At 46.2% G+C, this 20,783-nt stretch overlaps 1 protein-coding gene across 1 annotated transcript in view; it reads right to left on the bottom strand.

Moving 5' to 3' along the window:
* ENOX1 (ecto-NOX disulfide-thiol exchanger 1) overlaps nt 1-20,783 on the bottom strand; it is a 252,607-nt gene that overhangs the window by 144,766 nt on the left and 87,058 nt on the right. Inside the window, exon 7 of the mRNA XM_060233572.1 lies at nt 537-643. Within this exon, the coding sequence (XP_060089555.1) occupies nt 537-643 (107 nt within the window). The remainder of the gene's footprint in view (nt 1-536; nt 644-20,783) is intronic.

Genomic DNA, 20,783 nt, shown 5'->3' with positions numbered 1-20,783 from the left:
CATCTTTCTTATGGTATTTCTCAGCCTTTGTGAGGGAGAAGAGAGAGAGGGAGTTTCAGCCGAAATCAAGGGCAGGGGAAGAGCGCGTGAAGTTTAATGTGACTCTGCCAATTCCATAATTTTTAATATTTTGAAATGGTCTTCCCCGGGGTCATTTTGTAGAAAAACAGGTGGTGGAGCTCCTCCAAGGATTGTTATGCAGCTGCACCTACTATTCAATGGACAAGGTGGGAAGGAGGAGGTGGAACTCTCAGAAAGGTTCAGGAGCTGTGCGCCTGTGAGCTCCCGCTGAATCCGAGGCCTGAAAGACTGAATGGAAAGGGACACCATAATCGTAGCCCAGCTTTCATTATTTTAGGAGTAAATACTCGGTGTTGTCATACAAGTAAAAAAAAGAGTATCTAATTAGTTCTAAAACTGCAGATATGTTGCTGAATGAAACCTCTGCGGCTCCAACACTCCTGTTTTCTCCCTCATGAGCCCAGCTGTGAGAGATGGTGGATAAAAAAAAAGAGAGAGAAAGAAAAATCACCCACCTCTGAGTGCTTTCGCCAAATGTCTATGTTCTTTCGCTGAGCTTTCGAGAAATGGTCCCAAGCTTTTTGTCTGGTGGAGGCGTTGAAAACGGCCACAATCTGCTCAACTTTGGTGAACAAGGAAGTCAAACAAGACAAGCAATTTATGTTGTGGTCACGAGAGAAAAGCCAAGCAAAGACACTTTGGAGGCTATGGATGCTGCCGCTGCGGAAACGGCACCATCAGTAGCCGTCCAGTCACGTGTCTTTCTGTACTTACATTGTAGAACTGTTGGAGATGTCTCCCTTCAAGACTCGTCAAGTCTACACAAGTTACATAGATGGAATGGCATGAAGCTCTTTAGGCACAATCATTAATTCACATTGGTGGCTGTTAATTTGTGCACAAGGTCTCCAACCTGGGGAAGGAGACACAGAAGGTAAAGCTGAGAAGCCATCTGATTGATCTTGCACGTAAAAGTGGAGGCCCAGATCTGGGCCCAGGCCAGCTGTGAGCCTGGCATTCTAGCTACCTCCCTGCTTTATAGGCGGCTTCTAACTTTACATTCTGTGTCAGAAAATGTCTTCTGTAAAGTTGTAATATTGCACAATAACTCTGTAAGCTGCAGAGCCATTTCTGGAATCTGTGATTTCACAGGTCAGTTTGAGAATCACATAGAAGAAGAAGATATTGGATTTATACCCCATCCTTCTCTCTGAATCAGAGACTCAAAGCGGCTTACAATCTCCTTTATCTTCTTCCCCCACAACAGACACCCTGTGAGGTGGGTGGGGCTGAGAGGGCCCTCACGGCAGCTGCCCTTTCAAGGACAACCTCTGCCAGAGCTCTGGCTGACCCAAGGCCATTCCAAGCAGCTGCAAGTGAAGGAGTGGGGAATCAAACCCGGTTCTCCCAGATAAGGGTCCGTGCACTTAACCGCTACGCCAAACTGGCTCTCTAGATTATAGATTATATTGCGAATTCACACACAAGATATTTGCACACAGGCTAACAATGAAACTTGAAAATTATTTCTGACCTCCAGATTAAAACAGTATTAGATTAGATTAGATTAGATAATTTTATTTATATCCCGCCCTCCCCGCCGGGGCAGGCTCAGGGCGGCTAACAGTAACAGTAACATTCCATTGTATAAAAACAAGGTTACATTCAACATTAAAATTCTAATAGATTTAAAATTAATTACAGTTATAAAAGTGCTAATGCTATTGCTATTTGTTCTTTATTATGATGGCGGTATCATTAGTACTTAATTTTCTACATCATCGAAAGCCAGTCGGAAGAGGAAAGTCTTGCAGGCCCTGCGGAATTGTTCAAGATCCCGCAGGGCCCGCATTTCCTCTGGAAGTTGGTTCCATAAGCTCGGGGCCACAGAGGAGAAGGCCCGATTGCGGGTGCATTGCAACTTCACCTCTCTTGGTCCGGGGATAGTCAGCAAGTTTTTTCCAGCTGACCTCAGTGCTCTCTGGGGTTCATATAGGGAGAGACGGTCCCTGAGGTAGACAGGTCCTCGACCATATAGGGCTTTAAAGGTAATGACCAGCACTTTGTAACGAACCCGGTATATAACTGGCAGCCAGTGCAGCTCGCGCAGCCCAGGCTGTATGTGCTCCCATTTAGGGAGCCCCAACAGTAGCCTGGCCGCTGCGTTCTGCACCAGCTGCAGCTTCCGGGTTCGGTACAGAGGCAGCCCCATGTAGAGGGCATTACAGTAATCCAGTCTCGAGGTGACCGTTGCGTGAAGTACCGTTGCCAGATCTTGGCGCTCTAGGAAGGGAGCCAACTGCCTTGCCCGCCTCAGGTGGAAGAAGGCTGACTTGGCAGTGGCTGCAATCTGGGCCTCCATTGATAATGAAGGCTCCAGTAAAACTCCCAGACTCCTAACCCGGTGCGCCGCTTTCAGCGGCGCCCCGTCGAAGACCGGAAGAGGTGTTTCCCCTTCCCGGGCGCCCCGACCCAGACAAAGGACTTCTGTCTTCGCTGGGTTCAATTTCAGCCCGCTCCTCCTCAACCACATTGCCATATCCTGCAGGGCCCGGTCTAGATTCTCAGGGACGCAGTCAGGCCGGCCGTCCATTAGCAGATAGAGTTGGGTGTCATCTGCATATTGATGGCACCCAAGTCCGTATCTCCTGGCAATCTGGGCAAGAGGGCGCATGTAGATATTGAATAATATTGGTGAGAGAACTGCCCCCTGAGGCACTCCACAGTCCAGTGTGCGCCTCCGGGACCGCTCGCCACCAATTGCCACCCTTTGTCCCCGATCCTCGAGGAAGGAGGAGAGCCATTGTAAGGCAGACCCCCTCACCCCTATATCGGCGAGGCGGCGGGTCAGTAGCCGATGGTCGACCGTGTCGAACGCGGCCGACAGGTCTAACAACATCAGCACCGCCACACCGCCCCGATCCAGATGCCGTTGGAGATCGTCTACCAGGGCGACCAGTACTGTCTCCGTCCCATAGCCCGGGCGAAAGCCGGACTGGCAAGGGTCTAGGATGGAAGCGTCATCCAGAAAGCTCTGCAACTGCGACGCCACTGCCCTCTCAATTATTTTACCTAAAAACGGTAAATTAGAGACCGGTCGGTAGTTTGCCAATTCGGCCGGATCTGCTGTAGTTTTTTTCAGGAGGGGTCGGACCAAAGCCTCTTTCAGGGATGATGGAAAACGCCCCTCTGAGAGGGATCTATTTATGATGTCCCGTAAAGGACATTCAAGCTCCCTCAGGCAAGATTTAATTAGCCAGGAGGGGCATGGGTCCAGATCGCAAGTTGTAGGGCGCGCAGAGGAGAGGATTCCGTCAACTTCCTCCAGGCTGAGCGGGTCGAAATGATCCAGAGTTAAATCAGAAGACAGGCAAGGGGCCTCGGGCTCATGTACTGTATCTAAGGTGATGGGCAGGTGATGGGCAGTATGTTTCTTCTCACATTCCTCTCTGGTTTTTTGAACGGCTGAGTCCCATATTAAATGCCGGAGTCCAAGGAGAACTCTCGTGTTTGGCGAAGCAGTGACTCAGTTCTTGGGGCCACAGATTTTTGTGGCTGGCTTCCCCAGGAAGCACATACGTTGCAAATCACATTCTGGAATGCTGCTGCTCACAGAATGACTGGGATTTAGGGGAGACTATCATTTATACCAATCATTCCACATAGAACACTTGCCCTTGTATTCAGGCCCCTGATGTCCGGAACGTTCTAGACTAGTCTGGGAAATTAGCTGTCTGGGAACCTTCCTGACACACATAAGAATTTGTACTATTTCCTGAAAGAATCCCGACTGCGAGAGAGGAGTGCCACGTCCTGCTGCATCACATCTCTTGTGGTCTGATTCGTAACCAAGACAAATTATCCCAAATACTTGGATTTAGGATTCCGAAGAGACTAGGACTCGATTTAGAGCAGGGGTCCTCAAACTACGGCCCGCGGGCCAGATGTGGCCCGCTGAGGACGTTTATGCGGCCCACCGGGTTATGGCAAAATCAGACCAGAAGTGACGTTTGACCTAAACTCGCGTTAGCAATGCACACTTCCGGCACTGGGCTGAGGCGGCAGAGACAGAGTGTGAGGCGATACCAAGGTGAGGTGAGTTCCTAGGCTGGGGTGTGTGGTGTGGGGAAGGGAGAGAGATGCAGAAGACGGAGAACTGACGGCCCGCGGCCTTGTACAGTAACGGCAGCCACCACAACAGTCCGGCCCTCCAACAGTCTGAGGGACAGTGAACTGGCCCCCTATTTAAAAAGTTTGAGGACCCCTGATTTAGAGAATGCCAGAAATCCTCTCTCATAGTTGGACTGCGGGCTGGCAACTGGGATCTTCAGCAATTGTGTTTAAATTCCCCCAAAGCAAAACATTCCGTGCTGTCCCCTTCCTTGATAGTCCGCTGGGACAACCTGCTTCTCCTGCAGACCCCCTCGGGGCTTCCCCACAAGGTGGTGTTTGTTTATTTCAAGATGCTGAAGGGACTGTCTGCCCAATCCTGCTGGGTATTCAGGCTCCCACCAATCCCGAACGGAGCCTACCCAGTCACCAGCTCCACTGCAACGTCTCATTTCCTTTCTCCATCTGGGACCACCTGAAGCTTCTTTACTGGATCGAATCCCTCAGTGGTTGCCTTTCTCAAGGAAAGGACAGGAAAGGTCCCCTGTGCAAGCACCAGTCGTTTCTGACTCTGGGGTGACGTTGCTTTCACAATGTTTTCACGGCAAACTTTTTATGGGGTGGTTTGCCATTGCTACAGGGAATGCATGCACGTCCTGCATATATGCACGCAAATCTGTTAGAAAGAGCCAAAGTGTGTTCACTTTACAAATAAAAGTAGGGACCGTTATTTGGATTAATGTGAGGTTCCAGTCTTCAGCTGCATATGTGTTGAGTGTCTTGTGAGAATTAGTCACTGCACATATAAAGAAAAATGAAGTGTGCACTGCACACCGATTGCATGCTCACTGTAACTCGTGAACGAGGCTGAAATCTCTGCTCAGGCCATACCTGTGCGTGTCTGTCTAAGAACTAAGAGACAGGCTTATCATCCACAGCCTGATGAAATTAATTGGGGGAAGGATGCATGATACAAAAGGTTTTTCATTAACAGGAGCATTTTATTAACGGTTTAGATTTTTAGTCATTATTCTGTTGTACTTACTGAAAGTGCAAAGAGCACTGAACTTAATCAGCAATCTGGGTATAATTAATTAGCGAGAGAAAATTCAAGTAAAAATATTTCTGGAGATGCAAGGAACTGATGTTTTACATTTTTTTTTAGACTGAAAAGCGTAAGTGGAATCACTAGGATTCTTCATCTGAAACCCTTGAACTCTGAAGTACCTGTTTTTTGAAAGAACTAAGAATTCTGGCTACAGGTGTTAGAAGTAATTAAACTATGCCTCCTTATCTGATCATTCAACAAAGATTTCTTAATGCATTAACGTAGGGGAAATCATAAAATAACAGTTGCATTCTAATTACTAAGGACTGATGGCTGTTACTCCGTTTCCTCAGGAATAAGAGAAGCAGACCGGCTAGAACATTCTCTGGACCAGCTTCTGGATGTGATGTGGGGCAAGTTTGTCAGTTAAATCATAGGGCGTTTCGCACTTACCTTAAGCCAGAGCGACGTCCCTCTTCACCGCGCAGCGTCTGCACGGTTTTCGCACTAATTGCTCCTGGAAGAGCCGCAAAGTCCCGCGACTTTTGCGTCGCAAATGTAAACTGGTTTTTGGCGGTTTACATTTGTGACGCAAAAGCCACGGGACTTTGCGGCTCTTCCAGGTGCTCCGGAGCAATTAGTGCGAAAACCGTGCAGACGCTGCGCGGTGAAGAGGGACGTCGCTCTGGCTTAAGGTAAGTGCGAAAACGCCCATACTCTTCCTCAGGCAAATAAAGAAGGTCAAGTAGAGTATTTAGTAATGCAGAACTCTTTATTAGGGATGTCCACTCTCTACTTGGAATGACTATATAGAGTCATGGTCCCTGCATTCTGTGAAACTGGACTTTATCCATACACTTAGCTAACTACCTGGAAAAGTCACTGGCAGCTCCGAGCCACCTGCCCAAGCACCCTGGACTTAATCTCTTCTGTTCAGGCAGACAATAACCGTTTTCCCACACCGCTTACCTCGGAGTGATGTCCCTCTTCACCGCGCAGCGTCTGCTTGGATTTCCCACCGTCTGCTCCGCAGAAGCAGGAAGAGCCGCGGCTTTTGCGTCGCTAACGTAAACAGGGTTTTAGCGATTTACATTTGCGACGCAGAAGCCCCGCTGCTTCCTGCTTCCGTGGAGCAGATGGTGGGAAATCCGAGCAGGCGCTGCGCGGTGAAGAGGGACGTCGCTCCGAGGTAAGCTGTGTGGGGAAACGGTTACTCTTTCATTTCAGAACGATAATTATGGGGCAAGGATGTAAGGCTGCCCATTCCAGTTTGGGAAATCTGGGGTGGAGCATGCAGAAGGCGGAGTATGGAGAAGGACACCAACGGGAATGTGGCGAGAACAGGGTCCACCTTGCAGAGTTGCCTCTTCTTGCAGGGGAACTGTGGTCTGGAGATCAGCTGCAGTTCTGAGAGACCTTCAGGCCCCACCGGGAGGCTGGCTATGCTGAAAGGAAGGGATCCCCACCCCACCCCCCACACTCTTAAGTGTACCATTGCATAGGAAAAAAAATACATGTGAAGTGTCCTGCATGAAAGTGCTATCGCAAGTGTGATTCACACATTTAGTAAATGTCAGTGGACTTTTAGGCAGTCTTCATGGTATATATCATGCTATGCGTATTGCATGGTTCTCTGATTTTGCAATCCGGCTTTTATTATGATGCAACAGGAGGTTTCAATGCATCGTTCTGCAATCTTGTAACTTATTTTTTACTATCAAAGATTTCAGGTTTTCACGGCTGGTAACATCATTAGGGTTTGTAGAGTCTTTCGGGCTCAAGTGCCGTGTTCTACTGGAGAAAGTTTTCCTTCCAGACGTTTCGTTCTCAGCTGCGGAGAACATCCTCAGTGGCGTTGCAGCCGGAGCAGGCGCTCAGACCTTCTTGGCTGCTGTGCCTTGAGTGGGGCCAGGGCTGCTGGAGAGCTGCTATTTCTAGGCTGGAGGGGGTGTGGTGAAAGGGCAATAGGTTTATGGATGTGCCCATTGTTTGGTGGGGCTTCCTGGAAGGGTAGTGATAAGGAAACTGGCTGTTGAATGTGACCATTGTTTTTTACTGTCTGCATTATACTGTAGAACAAAGTTCAAGTCGGAAGTGTGTGCATGAAAGCTTGTACCTTGAACACAGCTTTTGTTGGTCTTAAAGGTGCCCTAGACTCCGCTCTGCTGCTTCACACCAACACAACAGCCCACCTGAACCTGTATCAGACTGCGTTTTTACTGCGTTCTCTGATTTTGTTGGTGGCTGTACTGTTCTCACTACATTGCGATGATCCTCCCTGAGTTTCACTGAGAAAGGCGGACTATGAAATAAATATGCAAGTCAACAAGCTCCTTATGCAAGGATTCTGGCTCTTTCTGCTTCAGGAAACATGCAGAATTTTGCGTGGGAACACATCGGGCAGTGGGTGTACAATTCTTAGTGCACTTTCATACATTTCAGTTACCTAGAGTAGAGTCAGAGCCCCATGGCGCAGGGTGGTAAAGCTGCAGTATTGCAGTCCAAGCTCTGCTCACAACCTGAGTTCAATCCCAGCGGAAGCTGGGTTCAGGTAGCCGGCTCCAGGTTGACTCAGCCTTCCATCCTTCCGAGGTCAGTAAAAGGAGTACCCAGCTTGCTGGGGGAAAGTGTAGATGACTGGGGAAGATAAGGGCAAACCACCCCGTAAAAAAGTCTGCCATGAAAACATTGTGATGCGACATCATCCCAGAGTCAGAAACGACTGGTGCTCACACAGGGGACTACCTTTACCTTTCAGTGTAGAGTCACAAATGTGTATTTGTGTCTAGTTAAAATCATCGACTGCATATTTTTAGAGGAGAACAGTAGTGTGTTTCTATAAAAGGGAACTGGAGGCACCTAAAATCTCTCTGGGTGCCTCCCCTGCCAGAAGCCCCATCCCTTTCTCTGCCTCTTCTGCCTTGTCGATACAGATGAGCAGCCTTCCTGTGGCGACAGGGCTTGAAGGGATGAACGCCGGTAGGTTCCTCCCAACAGCTACTCGGAGATGCATGTGGCAGCGACAAGAACGTCGGTGGAGAAAGCAAGCAGCAGAGCTTCGTCAAAGGAAGGGTGGGAAATGACGACTGGATCCAGCCTGTTCACCCGTTACAGCGCATGCACGGTGCATTCTGTCTCAGGCAGTCCAGGAAAGGTACGGCAACCCCCTTCAAGCACTCAGACGGTGGCCACTGAGGGGACTCAGAAATCACAAGGACGCCTGGATCGGCCCCTCTCAAAACCAACCATGTCTAGACCAGTCCGAGCCAATATAATTTTAAATCAGCATTCCAATTGCCTTTGCATACCAGAAATCACATTGTTATTAAATTGAAAACATTTTTTTTTTTGTATTGACATACACAAATGGGGGATATTGGCTGTTCGTCTTATTGCATATACTAACCCACCCTCCACTATATTTCAATGTCTTCCTTTTTTCTCTAATGGCAAACTATAATGGATGCTATAACCTCTTGAGAAACCATGCCCTCTATTTAAACTAACAAAGCCAGAATGTTACCTGGATTTATGGCACTTCACACCTACGACAGCAGTCTGCTTTTTATCACCCTCCAGTGTTGTTTCAGCCCTGCTTTGCTCTAACACTAACAAACACAGATCCCTATTTGTGATTCTTTTAATCTGCTAAAAACATTCCCATATTCTACATACCAGCTCACTGCCCACTTGTATTAAGAATTGCTGCTTGCCGATTTTTATGAAGATTCTTAAAATGCTGAAATTACCTTTTATTTCTTTTTTAGTATATTAATTAAAATACACCGATGGAGGTCACGGAAAGGGGGGGAGGGAGGTGGAAAATGTAATGTATCGGTACTAATTTTTTAATAATAGATGAGTATAAATATAATATATTGCAGAATAATAAAATTGTTTTCACACACAAAAAAAGAATTGCTGCTTCTTCCAAATAAATGAAACGGATGATATGGAATATCCAACAGTATGGGACACTTATAAAGCAGTAATGAGGGGTATATTAATTACATTGAATAATAAAGACAAAAGAGCAAGAGAAGAAAGGCTGTCAGCACTGCAAAATGAAATAGATAAAAAAGAAAAGGACTTAAAAAAAAGACCAGGGAAGAAAAAATTAATAAAAGAAATTACGATATTACAATCCCAAGTTAAACATTTGCTGAATAAAGAATTAGAATGGAATTTAAAAAATTTGAAACAGAAATCGTTTGAAAGTGCAAACAAACCTGGTAAATACCTGGCCTGGCAATTAAAAAAAAGGAAAGAAAATAAGACTATAAATAAAATCATGGCAAATGGGAAAACAGTAGTGGATCAAGAAGGAATTAAAAGAGAATTCTTTAAATACTATGCAAATTTATTCAAGGGTGTGAATGTAAGTAAAGAAAAAGTGGAAGAGTATCTACGAAACATTCAGGTGGCACCTTTGACGGAACATATGAAAAAGATATTAAATGACCCAATAGAGAAAATTGAAATAGAAGCAGCAATAAAAGCAATGCAAGAGGGTAAAGCTCCAGGGCCAGATGGATTCACATCAAAATTTTACAAATCTCTCAAGGATGAATTAACACCCAAACTGTTGAAGTTGTTAAACACGATAAGAGAAGAAGGGAAAATCCCAAAGACCTGGAGGGAAGCTGTAATCTCTCTGATTCCTAAGGAAGATAAAGATAGCACAAACGTAAAAAATTATAGACCAATCTCATTGTTGAATAATGACTATAAGATCTATACAAGAATTTTAGCAGAGCGACTGAAACAATACCTGACCAACTTTATAAACAAAGACCAAGCGGGATTTCTTCCTAAAAGACAAATAAGGGACAATGTAAGAGCTGTTATTAATGTTGTGGAATACTATGAAAAGCACCCGGAAAAAGAAGTGGCCTTATTTTTTGTTGACGCAGAGAAAGCCTTCGACAACTTAAATTGGGACTTTATGTTTGCGGTAATGGAAAAAATTAATTTAGGGGAACAATTTATAAAAATGACAAGAGCAATATATACAGATCAGCATGCAAAATTGTGTATAAATGCAGACCTTACCAAAGAATTGAAAGTGAGTAAAGGAACAAGGCAAGGATGCCCGCTATCACCATTGTTGTTTATAATGACTCTTGAAATTTTGTTACAACAAATTCAAAAAGATGAAAAAATAGAAGGTCTAAAAATTAGAAGATTCTCTTATAAATATAAAGCTTTTGCAGATGATATAGTGTTCATAATGGAGAATCCGGTTCAAGTGTCACCACTGCTGTTAGCTAAGATAAAAGAATACGGAGAACTAGCAGGATTATACATAAATAAGGAGAAATCGAAATTCCTCTGTAAAAACATGCAACCAAATAAAACAAACGAACTACATAAGGTGACAGGTTGTGAAGTCACAACCAAAGTTAGGTACCTTGGAATAGAGATAACAATGAAGAACATTGATTTATACAAAAACAATTATGAAAAACTGTGGTGTAAGATGGACAAAGATTTGATGAAATGGAATAAACTCAACTTGTCCTTACTGGGCAGGATAGCTGCAATCAAAATGAATATTTTGCCAAGGATAATGTATTTGTTTCAAACCATCCCGATCGTAAAAGAAGCAAAACAATTCAACAAATGGCAAAGGAAAATCTCTGATTTCATTTGGGCCGGAAAGAAACCAAGGATAAAGATGAAGATCTTAACGGATGCCAAAGAGAGAGGAGGTTTTCAACTTCCCGATCTAAGACTATACCACGATGCAGTTTGTTTGACATGGATAAAAGATTGGATAATGCTGTTAGATAAAAAACCTTTGTGGTTAGAAGCTCACGGAAATAGATTCGGCTGGCATGCATACATGTACTATGGGAAGAATAAAATGGATGGTTTTTTCTCTCACCACTATGTCAGAAATACATTACTAAATACTTGGATAAAATACAAGAAATACGGGGACGAGAGAAAACCATTATGGATAGTGCCAGCAGAAGTAATAAAAATAACAGCTGATTCTGAAGAAAAAAGAGAAATGTCATATAACCAACTGCTTAAGATTCAAGGAGACAAAATTGAATTAAAAACCTCAGAAGAGCTAAATAACAATTATGATTGGTTTCAAATGCAACAAATTAAAAGTTTGATGGAAAATGACATAAAATCAGAGGGGATTAGACGAGAACAAACAGAACTGGAAAGAGTCCTGTTAGGTGACAATGAAAAATTGATATCAAAAGTATATAAGTTATTATTGAAATGGTCTACAGAAGAAGAAGTAGTAAAGTCTCAAATGGTCAAATGGGCAATTAATGTGAATAGAGAAATACAAATGGAAACATGGGAGCACCTCTGGAAGAACTCAATGAAGATATCAACTTGTCAAAGCATTAAGGAGAACTGTTTTAAAATGATGTATAGGTGGTATATGACTCCGAAAAAATTGGCTAAGATAAGTAAGAAAATGTCGGATAGATGTTGGAAATGTAAAAAACATGAAGGTTCTTTCTTCCATATGTGGTGGACATGTGAAAGAGCGAAAGAATTCTGGAAGATGATACAACAAGAAATCACCAAAATTTTGGGCTATGATTTTAAGAAAATTGCAGAGACGTTTTTACTTGGATTACAATTAGAAAAATACCCAAAAGAAGACAGGACTTTAATTTGGTACCTGTTATCAGCTGCTAGGACTTTGTACGCGCAGCTTTGGAAGCAAGAAAAAATACCAGAGAAATGGGAATGGACCATGAAAGTTTTATCGTGGTGTGAAATGGACAAATTAACCAGAACACTAAGAGACTATGATTTAGAGATATTCAAAAGGGAGTGGAGAAAATTTAAAGGATATATGGAGAAAACTTGGAAAGTAAAGAAATATTGGACATTTTTTTAGTTGTAAGAATATATATACGGAACTTTGAGCAATCAGAAGTGCCTTTAGTATGGATTTGAACTTATAACCTCGGGGAAGTCAACATTGGAGGGAGGGGGGATGGAAATGTCATATGGGTTAATGTGAAAAAAAAAGAAAAAATTAAGAAATAGATAAGCTTTGTAACCATATGCTACCAATAAATTGTTTAAAACACAAAAAAAGAATTGCTGCTTGCCATTCCCATTTTGTCTGACAAAGAAGATAGAAGAAGAAGAAGATATTGGATTTATATCCTGCCCTCCACTCCGAAGAGTCTCAGAGTGGCTCACAATCTCCTTTCCCTTCCTCCCCCACAACAGACACCCTGTGAGGTAGATGAAGATCTTGGATTTATATCCCGCCCTCCACTCAGAAGAGTCTCAGAGCGGCTCACAAGCTCCTTTCCCTTCCTCCCCCACAACAGACACCCTGTGAGGTAGATGATATTGGATTTATATCCCACCCTCCACTCCAAAGAGTCTCAGAGCGGCTCACAATCTCCTGTCCCTTCCTCCCCCACAACAGACACCCTGTGAGGTAGATGAAGATATTGGATTTATATCCCGCCCTCCACTCCGAAGAGTCTCAGAGCGGCTCACAATCTCCTTTCCCTTCCTCCCCCACAACAGACACCCTGTGAGGTAGATGAAGATATTGGATTTATATCCTGCCCTCCACTCCGAAGAGTCTCAGAGCGGCTCACAATCTCCTTTACCTCCCCCCCCCCGACAACAGACACCCTGTGAGGTGGGTGGGGCTGGAGAGGGCTCTCACAGCAGCTGCCCTTTCAAGGACAACCTCTGCCAGAGCTATGGCTGACCCAAGGCCATTCCAGCAGGTGCAAGTGGAGGAGTGGGGAATCAAACCCGGTTCTCCCAGATAAGAGTCCGCACACTTAACCACTACACCAAACTGGCTCTCTGCTTAAGAGCATACGAAAGCTTACATTCTGAATAAAACTTAGTTGGTCTTAAAGGTGCACTTGTCTACTGCTTTGTCCAACAAGAATTAAAGCCGATGCACTGTTGTGATGATATCTCTATAAGCACCAACCAAAAATGCAATCTCCATCACTTTTATGAACCATCCACTAGCTGAGGAATACTTGATAACAGCATTGTACATCCTTTCACCTACAGGCCATCATCGCAGTAAATCTGCACGACCAACTGCTGACACATAGCAGGTAAGGTACACCTGGACTCATATGATCGATACTCCATGCCGCCTCCCCACCCCCGTTATAGTAAGACCGTCACTCTGCAAGAGGAAATGTGTTTTCTTCCTTCTGCATGAACTAAGCTGCCTGGTATAAGAACTAGGAAAAGGCCCCGACGCAAAGGCAAAAAGAGGGCCTCGGTGCTGCTCAGAGAAGCCAAAGCATTCGCCTCGCCTGTAATTTCTCTCAGTTCTGCTTCAAGACTCCTGGGGTAACTTCATGCTGACATTCTTGAGCACATTTAAGAGAACCCTACTTGTGGATGCTTCAGGTTCATCGTGATTTTTCCTCCTTCCCTCCCTCCCTCCCTCCCTCCCTCCCTTCCTTCCTTCCTTCCTTCCTTCCTTCCTTCCTTCCTTCCTTCCTTCCTTCCTTCCTTCCTTCCTTCCTTCCTTCCTTCCTTTTCCTTTATGGAGTGACCTCCTTGGACCGGCAGGACAAGCTCTGAAGGACAAGCCAATGGCCACCTGCTCAATGGATTTTTGTTTGAGCCACCATTCTAACAGCCCACCTGGTCTCGGTCATAAGGGTCGGGCCGTTACACACGCCCCCCCCCCCCCCCCGCCAATGCCGTCCTGGCTAAGACTCCAGCCTGACAATGGAGCTACACTAACTAGCTGGGAAATGGAGCCCAAAGAGCCCCACGACTGGAGCCCGAAGAAGCCAGCAGCCAACCAGCCTTTCCAGCTTGCCTCCCGAGGTCAGGCATATGCTTCCTGGACTCCGCACCAGTGGCCTGCGAGCAACGGGATCTGTTCCCTCAAGGGATGGGGGTGGGCGGGGGAGTACAAGCCCTGCCAGCTGAATCCAACAGGAGGGGTGGAAACCTGGACGTGAACCAGGGAATGGCTCGTCGACAGGTTATCTTGGAGAACTGGTGGTTGATTCCCTTGCCTGCCTAACTTTCCCCTCCGTAACCCATTTTGCCCAGGGTTTTACTCGTGACCCCCATCTTGTTACCTGTCGAGTGCAACAGCCGCAGCCCCGCCTGCAGGTTACTCAGCTGTCCCGTGTTTCTGGCTCTTGGGACAACCCCACCCTGCGCTCTGGGTTGCATTAGACCTGTTGCCCAGCATTAGTCAGTCAGTGAGTCGCATTTTATTTATATCCCGCCCTCCCCGACCAAGCGGCTCAGGGCGGCTAACAGCAAACTCAGTGTATACATTATACAGTAAATAGCATTTAACTACAATTAATTAAAATCCACTAAAATTCTAAAAAAAAACATTCTAAAAACATCAATACATTTAGTGCTATTCCGCTGGCAAATTTATTTGGCGGTTTAGTAGTTTCAGCTGGTGAAGGCCGCTTGGAACAAGATGGTTTTGCAGGCCCTGCGGAACTGTTCAAAGTCCCGCAGGGCCCGCATTTCCTCTGGGAGCTGATTCCACAGCTGTGGGGCCATAGCTGAGAAAGCCCAAGTACGGGTGCTCTGGAGTCTTACCTCCTTTGGCCCGGGGATAGTCAGCAGGTTCTTCCCTGCTGACCTCAGTGCTCTCTGGGGTTCATACGGGGAGAGGCGGTCCCTAAGGTAGGGACCTGTACTAAGTTGACCTGTACTAAGAAGTTGACCTGTACTAAGAAAGGTGTTAAGATTCCTTTTTTCCGACTTGGAATACAACCATTTATATGAAGATGTAAGAGTTGCTCCCACGCTCTAACAGAAGGGCTGACAAGGGAATAAAAGGGCTGGTCTGAACCTCTCTCGAGTTAAGGACCCCCAAGCTAGACTGGTGGCAGCAGATTCCCATAATGCCATCTGTCCAGGGCTAACAAGAAGGGGCGAAAGAGGGCCACGGGGCTTGGCAGGGGGTGCAAATCAGCCTGCCTACTGGAAATGGAGCTTCTCAACAGAGCCTCTCCCCCCACCGGCCCACCCCTTCTGCTACAGCAGTAAATGTTCTCCTAAGCCTGGACCGTGCACAAGTGGGGTTTGGTTTTCTGGGAGCACTCTGGCAGGAAGATCTCCACGTTGGTTCACCTTGGCTATTTAGCCAATCAGATTTAAGGACCTGCACACATCACCGAGGCCAGCAGAAACCCATTCAGAACAAGGGCCAGGGCTTTTCTCCCTGGACAAAGAGGTGCCAGAACTCTCAAGAGGGCAACGAAGGAGAAACTCATGGGTGCCCCTCATGAACTCTTGTTGAGAATGCTGTTTCCTCACAGAGGTTCCAGAACTCCGTTCCGCCGTGTTCCCCCAGGAAAAAAAGGCCCTGACCAAAGTTATGCTGTCCGCTCAAGTCAGAAGGGCAGCCATGCGTCAAGGGCTTTGCTGCCTTTCACAATGATTCTGAAGGGCTACTGAAAGGACAAGGGGGCCTCTTTACCTCTAGACCCTGCCCTATAGAGAGTGGTGGCGGCAGCAGTGGGAGCTTGACAACGATGGACCTACTTTCTGAGGAAGGGGAACTTTCCTGCAAAACCACCCTGGCTCCAGTTTAATCTAGCAACCGTTCCACGCGCTCCTGAGCACAATGCAGCAACAGAACTACGTGATGGTCAAGCAGGACAAGGAGACAGTTTCTGACAACTGGAGGATGGAATCAGTGGCCTCATCGCTGAGACGATATCCATTTGCCAAACGCGGAAACAGCTGCCAGGATGGGTGGGGCACTCGGAGCCGGGCTCCTCCTCTGCCTTGCCCTTACCGGCTGAGGCCATCCTTTCAGTATGTCCCATTCCCAAGATGCTTTTTTTTGTTCCTTCTCTTGCCTCAAAAGTTATCAGCTAAGAAAAGGGGAGGGGAATGGATCCCCCCTCTCCTTCTACAGCGGTGGCCAACCCAAGCCGGCTGGTAATTCCTGTGAAGAAAGATGCCTTGGCAAGGCGTAAGAAGGGAACCCCTCGTCCTCGCACGGCTGTCACCAGAGAGGCATCCCAGGTTCTCCTTGTGTGCAGGAACACAAGCAAGGCTCATCTGATCCGTACCGAGCTGCGGCTGAACAGCACCAGAGAGCCACAGTGCCATGTAATCAGCATGATTAAACATTCATCAACAAACAGCTGTTGATTAATCTAATGTCATATAAAATTTTCATTAGCCATATGCAACTCTCAAGTTACCGTCAATAGCTGCAGCACTGGAAAACGATTCTCCTCCTCCGCATAGCACATTCTGAGAACGCGTGATATTAGGACCTTTGGCTCTCCGATCTAGAAACTGATTCTGCTTCCTGCGTACGTTTTGTGTATCGACTGACAGATTATTTCTTGGACATCCCTTCAAAACTGTAGCCTCCATGCCAAACTCAATGGGAGAAGAGCAGCTGCCAGATTCCCTGACGACCGGCTCAGAGCGCCAGGGGGTTGTGCTGCATTGGGGTGCTCATGCGTGCTCAGCCATTTCTTCTTCACACTCCCTTGGAATCGTATCATCTCATGATGGTTTGGTTTGTATAGTCCTTCTCTCCCTTGCTCAAATGTGTATCCAATTGTGCTTGCTCTGGCATTTTGCTTGCTGTTAACCTTTCACAAAATGCGCAGGAGGAAGACTCTGGCAGTGGAACTGTTAGCCAGTAGCTGAGGAAATGTCGGCCTCTAGCCAGATCATAGAATCATAGAGTTGGAAGGGACCTCCACGGTCATCTAGTCCAACGCCCTGCACAATGCAGGAAACTCACAAATACCTCCCCCTAAATTCACAGGATCTTCTTTACTGTCAGATGGCCATCTAGCCTCTGTTTTGAAACCTCCAAGGAAGGAGAGCCCACCACCTCCCAAGGAGGAAGCCTGTTCCACTGAGGAATCGCTCTAACGGTCAGGAAGTTCTTCCTTATGTTGAGCCGGAAACTCTTTTGATTTAATTTCAACCCACTGGTTCTGGTCCTACCTTCTGGGGCCACAGAGAACAGTTCCGCACCCTCCTCTAGATGACAGCCCTTCAAGTCCTTGAAGATGGTGATCATATCACCTCTCAGCCGTCTCCTCTCCAGGCTAAACATCCCCAGCTCCTTCAACCTTTCCTCATAGGACTTGGTCTCCAGACCCCTCACCATCTTCGTCACCCTCCTTTGGACCCGTTCTAGCATGTCTATATCCTTCTTAAAATGTGGTGTCCAAAACTGAACACAATACTCCAGGTGAGGTCTTACCAGAACAGAGTAAAGCGATACCATCACATCACGTGATCTGGACACTATACTTCTGTTGATACAGCCCAAAATTGCATTTGCCTTTTTAGCCACCGCATCACACTGTTGACTCATGTCCAGCGTATCATCCACTAAGACCCCTAGATCCTTTTCGCACACACTACTGCTAAGACAAGTCTCCCCCATCCTATAACCATGCATTGGATTTTTCCTACCTAAATGCAGAACTTTTCATTTATCCCCATTAAAATTAATTTTACTGATTTTAGCCCAGTTTTCCAGCCTGCCAAGGTCATCCTGTATCCTGTTTCTGTCTTCTGTGTTTGCAACCCCTCCCGATTTAGTATCATCGGCAAATTTAATAAGCATCCCCTCTATTAGGGTTTGTAGAATCTTTCGGGCTCAAGTGCCGTGTTCTAACACGGCACTTGAGCCCGAAAGATTCTACAAACCCTAATGATGATGCCAGCCGTGAAAACCTGAAATCTTTGATTCCCTCTATTCCTCCATCCAAATCATTGAACAAAATCATTGAACAAAACAGGTCCCAGGACAGATCCTTGAGGCATTCCACTTGTCACTCCTCTCCAAGAGGATGAGGAACCATTCACAAGCACTCTTTGGGTGCGATCTATCAACCAGTTACAGATCCACCTAATGGTAACAGGATCCAAACCACATTTTACCAACTTGTCACAAGGGTAGTATGTGGAACCTTATCAAAAGCCTTACTGAAATCAAGATAAATGATGTCTACAGCATCCCCCTGATCCAGCAAGGTAGTCACTTTCTCAAGATGACCTTGAGCATCCAAAGAAAACTCTATGTTATATGCCCAACCCTGGGAACCTTAACGAAAAAGGGTTGGTTTTAGCTTGCACACCTTTTTGCTTGGTATATCATTGGTTCTGTTTGTAAGTTACCCCATTCTAGGCAATAACTTTGTGGAATGAAGGTCCACTGCTCTATATTGCTCTCCAATAAACTTCCGATCATTTTCATATGTGCCGAGTTGACCGGGATCAGCAACTGGCAAAACCTCACAGCAGCCCTACTCACACGTAGCCCTCCTCTGATTTCCCTCTCCATTCTCTGATATCTCTGGCTTCCTTGGACAGCCTGGCTCTGATCTTGGAAACAAGCCATGCTTTTTCAGTAGACCCCCAGGAGTTATTGTTTTACATCACCAATGAGAACTGGTATCAAACACACTCGTCAAAGGAGCATTATCTGCTGGGAGCAAATGTCTCTGTCTCTAGGGTTTGTAGAATCTTTCGGGCTCAAGTGCCGTGTTCTACTGGAGAAAGTTTTCCTTCCAGACGTTTCGTTCTCAGCTGCGGAGAACATCCTCAGTGGCGTTGCAGACAGAGCAGGCGCTCTGACCTTCTTGGCTGCTGTGCATTGAGTGAGGCCAGGGCTGCTGGAGAGCTGCTATTTCTAGGCTGGAGGGGGTGTGGTGAGAGGGCAATTGGTTTGTGAATGTACCCATTGTTTGGTGGGGCTTCCTGGAAGGGTGGTGATAAGGAAACTGGCTGTGGAATAGCAGCTCTCCAGCAGCCCTGGCCTCACTCAATGCACAGCAGCCAAGAAGGTCAGAGCGCCTGCTCCGGCTGCAATGCCACTGAGGATGTTCTCCGCAGCTGAGAACGAAATGTCTGAAAGGAAAACTTTCTCCAGTAGAACACAGCACTTGAGCCCAAAAGATTCTACAAACCCTAATGATGTTACCAGCCATGAAAACCTGAAATCTTTGGGTCTCTGTCTCTCTTGGTTTGTGGGCCATTTCCATGTATACCTGAGCCTATTTTATTGATTACAAGAGCACCCCAGATGTCCACCTCTTCACTAGGGTTTTTTTTTGGGGGGGGGGAGGAGCTTTGGGGAGAATCCATTTGCCCAAGAGGCACAAATGCCTTGGGGTTCAGTCTCTTATCTTAATTCACCTGCCTAAGAGGGAACAAGAGAATCTTGCTCATGCAGAAGTAAGTACAATTTATCTGTCCTCCCTCGCACCAGTGCAGCTGTGGCCCTAAATTCTATTCCGTATATTGTTCTGATTCTTTAAGGACCACATTCCTGCTTCGTTCTCAAACAGTGGTCTCAACCTCACTGTAACCTTTGGTACAATAAGCCAAATATATCTTTGCCAATACAAAAGCTGAGATTCCCCCAGAGAAGATGCAAAATCCAACGTAATTCAGCATAATTTCATCCTATTCTCTGGAGTCAGAAAGAAACCAACCAACCCCCCTCCCTCCCAGCCCCCCCCCCCGTCTAATGTTTAGACCAGTAATCTGTACCTCTCAGTAAGTAAGATGCCACCGCATTGGCATTTCTGGCAGCAAAGCCCTGGGCTCACATTAGCATCCCCAACTAAAAGGCTCTTCATTGGCACTGACCCAATACGGGACATTTCCTATGTCCTCTAAAAATCTCAGCTCAGTAGTAACTAAAATTGCTTTCAGCACATGCTCCTCTCTGCCATACACTTTGCTGCCTTCCTTTATTGGAGTATGTTCCCTAGATCTTGGAACTCCCTCCGTCTCAGCCGTGTCCAACTGGGGACCTTACTGATTCTGCTGCTCTTTCTCCAAGGCAGACAAACTGGAATCTTTTATTTCCATCCAAGCTGACCCTATAAACGAAGCAAGAATCTATCCCCAAATTGTCTTTGTGTGGTGCAACTGTCGCAGACCCACAGTGGACGGTTCAGCTTTGTGCATCCAGCCGGTGTTACAGAAATGGCCTCTTGCTTCTTCCTCTGGATCTCTGATTGCGTCGCTGCTTTGGGCCCTGGTCGTGTGGGTTCAGTGTGTGTGCTGCATGTGGTGCCTTGCCATGCTCAGCCCTGCCCTGGACAGGGTGCAATTGCAACAAAAAAGGCCAACGCCGTGCTGGGAATTATTAAGAAGGGAATTGAAAACAAATCAGCCAGTATCGTCATGCCCCTGTATAAATCGATGGTGCGGTCTCATTTGGAATACTGTGTGCGATTCTGGTCACCGCACCTCAAAAAGGATATTATAGCATTGGAGAAAGTCCAGAAAAGGGCAACTAGAATGATTAAAGGGTTGGGACACTTTCCCTATGAAGAAAGGTTAAAACGCTTGGGGCTCTTTAGCTTGGAGAAACGACTGCGGGGAGACATGATAGAGGTTTACAAGATTATGCATGGAATGGAGAAAGTAGAGAAAGAAGGACTTTTCTCCCTTTCTCACAATACAAGAACTCGTGGGCATTCAATGAAATTGCTGAGCAGTCGGGTTAAAACGGATAAAAGGAAGTCCTTCTTCACCCAAAGGGTGATTAACGTGTGGAATTCACGGCCACAGGAGGTGGTGGCGGCTACAAGCATAGCCAGCTTCAAGAGGGGGTTAGATAAAAATATGGAGC

This window comes from Heteronotia binoei, chromosome 3, assembly GCF_032191835.1.
Source record: "Heteronotia binoei isolate CCM8104 ecotype False Entrance Well chromosome 3, APGP_CSIRO_Hbin_v1, whole genome shotgun sequence".
Lineage (NCBI taxonomy): Eukaryota > Metazoa > Chordata > Lepidosauria > Squamata > Gekkonidae > Heteronotia > Heteronotia binoei.
This window is presented reverse-complemented; position numbering and strand designations above follow the sequence as displayed.